General features: G+C 38.8%; 1 protein-coding gene across 1 annotated transcript in view; it reads left to right on the forward strand.

The window, feature by feature from the left end:
• MAL2 (mal, T cell differentiation protein 2) overlaps nt 1-5,797 on the forward strand; it is a 30,480-nt gene extending 24,683 nt beyond the window's left edge. Inside the window, exons 3-4 of the mRNA XM_065903299.1 lie at nt 2,030-2,185; nt 5,054-5,797. Of these exons, the coding sequence (XP_065759371.1) occupies nt 2,030-2,185; nt 5,054-5,125 (228 nt within the window). The 3' untranslated portion in view covers nt 5,126-5,797. The remainder of the gene's footprint in view (nt 1-2,029; nt 2,186-5,053) is intronic.
• Nucleotides 5,798-6,000: the final 203 nt, after the last annotated feature.

Consider the following 6,000-nt stretch of genomic DNA (forward strand, 5'->3'; position numbering starts at 1 on the left):
GGAGGACACCAGGAGATGCTTTTCCAAGATGTGTAATTCCCCAATACAGGTGACATGCCTGAGTCTGTAACTCCAGGAGCTGACAGAGTGATTTTCTCACCACTGTTGCCATGAGTTCCTCTTACACTTTAGGGTGCTTGCATGCTGAGTCACTTCAGTCATGTCTGGCTCTTTGTGACCCCATGGACGGTAGCCCACTAGGCTCCTCTGTCCATGGGATTCTCTTAAGCAAGAATACTGGAATGGGTTGCCATTTCCTTCTCCAGGGGATCTTCCCCCCAACCAGGGAATGAATCTGTGTCTCCTGTGCCTCCTACATTACAGGTGGATTCTTTACTTGCTGAGCCATCAGGGAAGCCCAAGGAGGGAGGAGGCAAAATTAGGCTGGAGTGGAAAGGTGGTATTGGGGTGTGTGTGTGTGTGTGTAGAGGGCTGGAGTGTAGGTACATGTGGTCATTGGTTGTGGGAAGGCTCAGTCAGAGAGATTGCCACATGTAAAGAGTATCAATCTTGAGGTATAGAGTGATTCCTTGGGGCGAAAAATGAGACCAGCATGGCTGATGTTCAAAGAGGAAAGAGGGTAACATCAGATAAGGCTGGCGAAGAAGGCAAGGACTACATCATCCTAAGAGTTACAGGCCATGTCACCCAACTCTTCCCATTCCTTTTGGGATGAAATGAGCCATTTCTGAGAGTCCCCTTCAGTAAATTAGATGAGTATCTAATGGTCTGAAACATATTTTTCTCTCAGTCTTTATTACTACCGTAAGTAAGACCCATTTCTATTGCATTTTATCTCTCAAAGTAGTGACGTTGGATTTTGACCTTTGTCAGTGAACATTTATTGACTAACCACATGTAAATGTTTAAGCATTTCTCCTATAGATTAGACATGTGGCTAGTATATAACTTTTTTCTTACATCATTTGAAGGCATTGGTGGGTCAATTTATAAATTAGAAGTGTTAAGTAAGCATTTTTAGCATTGTACCTTTTGTAATTCTCACTCCTAGTTAGTTAACTTTATCCTTATTATTCTAGGGAGAATAGAAACAATTTCTGTGGACAGTTTTGCTTGCTGAATGGGCATTTACACAAAAGCCATGCAATGTTCCTTTTTTTTTTTGTACTATAGCTGTATCAGAAACAGTTTGATAGAGAGGAAAGCAAATGGACTTTGGAATCAGACAGACTGGTGTAGGTTTGAGGTCTCTCTTCAGAAGTTCAGCTTTGTGGGGCTTTGGGACAGTCATTTCATCACTTCACCAAAAAAAAAAAAAGAAGAAGAGATTCCTTGTTTGTTAAATGGAAATAATAAATGGTGGTTGTAAGAGTGATTAATAATAAATGTGAAGTGCCTGCTATAGAAATTGTCAACAAAAATACACAGCAGTATGTTGATGGTACATTGAGTCAGGTTAGACAATGTGAATTTTAATAGTTATATGTCACATTAATGCCAGTGACAGATAAAATAACTTAATAACTGCTGAGTTTTGCATGAAAACTTCCTCTACTTTTTGTAGAAGTATTTTGTTTTTTAAAATGTCTAGAGATATGGTATTGAATTAAATTATTTCATAGATATTCTATATCTTTCAGTGTATGGAATGACAATCTAATGAATAAAAATAAAAACTGCTCAAAAATAATATATTTAATTATGAAATCTGTGTATGTTATTATATATAGTTATATAATTACTCTAACAAGATGTAATGTAAATGCTCTTTTACTTGAATTTTAAGGACAGGAATTCTGTGGTGCCTTATCTAAATTGAATTAAGTATTTTATCAAATTCAGTCTATCCGAAGGTTTGCCACTGTGCCAATTACAACGAGTCAGTTGAATTTCCTTGGGCTTCTAACAGCTTGACATTGCTAAGGGAGCCAAAAGAAATGGCCAGTGTGGTTAAAGACTGATTAAAGGTTCTGTTTTTCCTGAACCTAAACTTGGTTCGAAATAAAAAACACTTGGAAAAGCTTATTGTCTTTACTGGTAGATGTCTCTCTTTTCCATCCTCTTTCAGGACTTCGCTTACCATTTCACAGTCTTCGTATTCTACTTTGGAGCCTTTTTGCTGGAGGCAGCCACCACGTCGCTGCATGACCTACACTGCAATAGAACCATGACTGTGCAGCCACTCCTGAGCGATAACCAGTATAACATAAACGTGGCAGCCACAGTAAGTGAGGGACGAACACTGTGCACCCACGCCTCCCCTCCCCATCAGGGTCTCTAAGAAACTCCTCTGGCAGCAATAGTTTTCTTTAATAATAGCCATCAGCATTAAACATATAATAGCTGTTTATCTGTACAGTTAACCTTATGAGCCAAGCCAAGTACTGTCATTGACCCAGTGCTGTGGGTGATGAAGCTGCAGCACCAGGAGGCTGACATTCACATAAGACCATACCTATGTGAGTACTAGTGGTTGGCCTTGTGCAACAAAGTCTACTTTATGAAAATAATTAATTGTGCTTTCCTCCGTGTAGCTTCATACGTGGTCTTTGTCACAGACACAGATTTGTCCTTCCCTTTTTCTGCCTAAATGAAGCTGCCTTAGTAATCTCCATGCTTTAAATTCTGCATTAACCCCCATTTTACCCATACACTCTGATAGAAGTAAATCTTTAGTTTCTGAGTTTTAATAACACTTAAATGCATGAGCCATTCATTTGTGACATTCTGTTGAGTCCCTCACTTTTCATTTCAGCATACCTTAGAGCAGCAGTCAGTCTCCAGTCTTTCTGGCACTAGGGACTAGTTCTGTGGAAGACAATTTTTTCACAGACCAAGGGTACAAGGGGGATGGTTTCAGTATGATTCAAGCACATTACATTTATTGTGCACTTTATTTCCATTATGATTGCATCAGTTCCACCTCAGATCATCAGACATTAGATCTCAGAGGCTGGTGACCTCTGCCTTAGAGAGAGAACTCCTTTTCACTAGTAATAGATATCAAAAGTAGTCATTCATGCAGGGACCAGTCAGCCCAGAGTAGGTGAGTGAAATCCACTGAGCTGATGAGCTGACTCACAATAGGGGAACCGTCTTGCAGATCAGATCAACTGATGAACAAAAATGTAAGTGGACTCCTGGTCAAAGCAGAAACTCCCTCCTGGCAGGTGTATACTTGACATAAAATAAAAAATGCACCAGGTTTTTTTTAATGGAAATCATTTGAGATAGAACTTATCAGAAATTCTGTGCAAACATTAGAACAGTATTATAAATAGAACTGGGGGAGCCACATGCATACAGCCCCCCAGAATTCAATGGGGATAATGTAAATTTCATCATCTGCCAGTGCGAGGAAGACATGGAGGACAATTGTAACTACACGTGAGCAACCCAAAGTGCAGTAAGATTTACATTTTGAGATTTATGATTTAAGAGTATCATTCCTCAAGAAAATTTGAAATGTCCTGAAATTTTGTAAATCGTGTATGAAATGTGATAGTTTCCCAAATTTGACAAACCTGCACAGTTTGCATGTTACTACAAATATGTATAAAACCGAAAAAAACTTTTTTTGTTATTGAAACAAAACAAATTTTAATCAGCCATCAAAGAAGAAACAGTGGATTTTATCCAAGATTACAAAATCTCTCTCATGCTGTTGTCATCTGAAATAGTCTTGTGAAAGGATAGCTAAGAAAGTGGGCACTCAGAAGTAAGATGTTATCAGGCAGGTAGTAACACAAAATTGTTGTCGTTTTAGATTTGGGAATATTTGTGAAATTTGTCAGCTTTTCAGAATTCGTGGTGGTTGTGATTTCTTTTCATGTTCTAATTAAATATTCACATTTGTACTTTAAAATAAAGTGGTCATTCTCTTTCAACAGAAAAGAAATACCTAGATCAGAGATGTAAGATATATATGTAAATGTATACCTGACCCACTCCAGTACTCTTTGCCTGGAAAATCCCATGGATGGAGGAGCCTGGTAGGCTGCAGTCCATGGGGTCGCTAAGAGTTGGACACGACTGAGCGACTTCACTTTCACTTTTCCTTTCACGCATTGGAGAAGGAGATGGCAGCCCACTCCAGTGTTCTTGCCTGGAGAATCCCAGGGACGGGGTGCCTGGTGGGCTGCTATCTATGGGGTCGCACAGAGTTGGGCAGGACTGAAGCGATTTAGCAGCAGCAGCAGCATACCTGATTCACTTTGCTGTGTGCTGGAAACTAACATGACATTGGAAAGCAACTGTACGCTAGTAAAGTTTCCTTAAAAAAGAGAGATGTACCTAGAGACAGCCAGCAGAAGGGTGGGGAAAGCAGCAGCATGATAATTACACTGTAAAAATGTTCCGTAGGTGGATCTGATATTCCTTCTCAGAGCTCTGGTTTCCTGGTAAAAGGATTCCTGTACTACATCATAATCTTTTAACATATTGAATGGTTTGGGGAGTTTTCTATGGATCATAAACCCCAGAAGGGTGAGGACAATACCTGTTACTTGTTTATATGTACCATATATATACCATAGTTATATGCACACATAGTTGATGCTAAAAAAATCATTTTTGAATACGAAGGACAGTAATTCAGAACTCATGCACATTTGAGAACTATCTCCCACGCCAACCTGATGATTCATTCCTGTGGGTTTTCTGTTTAGCTCTACAGTCACTTCCATTGTCACAGAAATAATCTGCTCCATCCTCGGGCCCTGAGAGCTACACTCTGTGTGGCTGTGAGATCACTGTGCAGGTAGACATCTCATCATGAAGTTTTGAATATGCATCATGTTAGGGGTCTCACCAGTGCCTAACAAGTGAGTCCAATGTGTGAACAAAGGCTCAACCTAAGGCTGTCCACAAATGATGTCCTATTATTAGGGGCTAGAATGTTTAAAAGAAGGGGTTAATGGTATGAGAGGATAAAATCACCAACAAAAAAAAAAAAGAATCTAAATCATCTTCTTAAGTGTTGAAGTATCTTTAAGTAGGCTGATCAGTTTTCAGACAGTTGTTCCTTTGGACAAATTATTTCTTAAAGTCAGTGTTACGAATCTGATAAAAATTTTTGTTTCTTCTTTCTTAGATTTTTGCCTTTGTGACGACAGCTTGTTATGGTTGCAGTTTGGGTCTGGCTTTACGAAGATGGCGACCGTAGCACTCCTTAAAGACTAACTGCTTGTGTGTTAGTTTCATTTGTGTAGTTTTTATGTCTTGATCAATTTGGGTACCGCTTTGTTCAGATATAACAATATCCCCAAAGTAATTTGTTTGGTATATGGAGAGAATCTAAGTATCCATCCATCTAAGTATCCATCATTTCATGGATGGAAATTTTATTATGATGTTAGGAAATGGCCTTTAGTTTTACATTTATCTGTCTCTTTTTTTCTTATTTTAAAGAACATTTCCCTTTACATCCATAAAATACATAGATATCATTCATGCAAAAGGGGTATCTCTTGTATTTAGTTGCCAAATCACCGGAACCTTAATTTTAATAGGTAACTAAAATTCCTGAAGAAAAACACATTTAAAATAAGGTTCCCACTGAACTCTGTGTTTCAGTGTAAAATGGAGATCAGCATTCTTTTTCTCTAAAGGTACAGACAGTAAATATTTTAGGCTTTGTGAGCCATACAGTCTCTGTCACAAGTACTCATCTCTGCTGTTACTATGAAAACAGCTGCAGACAATGTGAAATGAGTGAGTGTAGCTGTGTGTTCCAGTAAATCTTTATTTTCAAAAACCAGCAGCAGACTGGACTTGGTCTGTGGCCACAGGGTATCGTTTGCTGACCTCTGGTTTAAAACCTTGGCTATGGGTTTTGTATTTTATTAAACTGATCCTCGGAGGTCTAAAGTGAATTCGACAAGCCATGTAATATTTAGTCTCATTCAGTAATCACACTGCCTTTGGGTTAATGGTCAAACAGTTACCTTTGAAGCAGCTGTAGCATCTCAGGCTAATTCAAGCAGAGTCTTGAGTACAAGAAAAAGTAATTTATGAAGTGAACCCTAGTGGCTTAATCCA

This window comes from Muntiacus reevesi, chromosome 12, assembly GCF_963930625.1.
Source record: "Muntiacus reevesi chromosome 12, mMunRee1.1, whole genome shotgun sequence".
Classification (NCBI taxonomy): domain Eukaryota; kingdom Metazoa; phylum Chordata; class Mammalia; order Artiodactyla; family Cervidae; genus Muntiacus; species Muntiacus reevesi.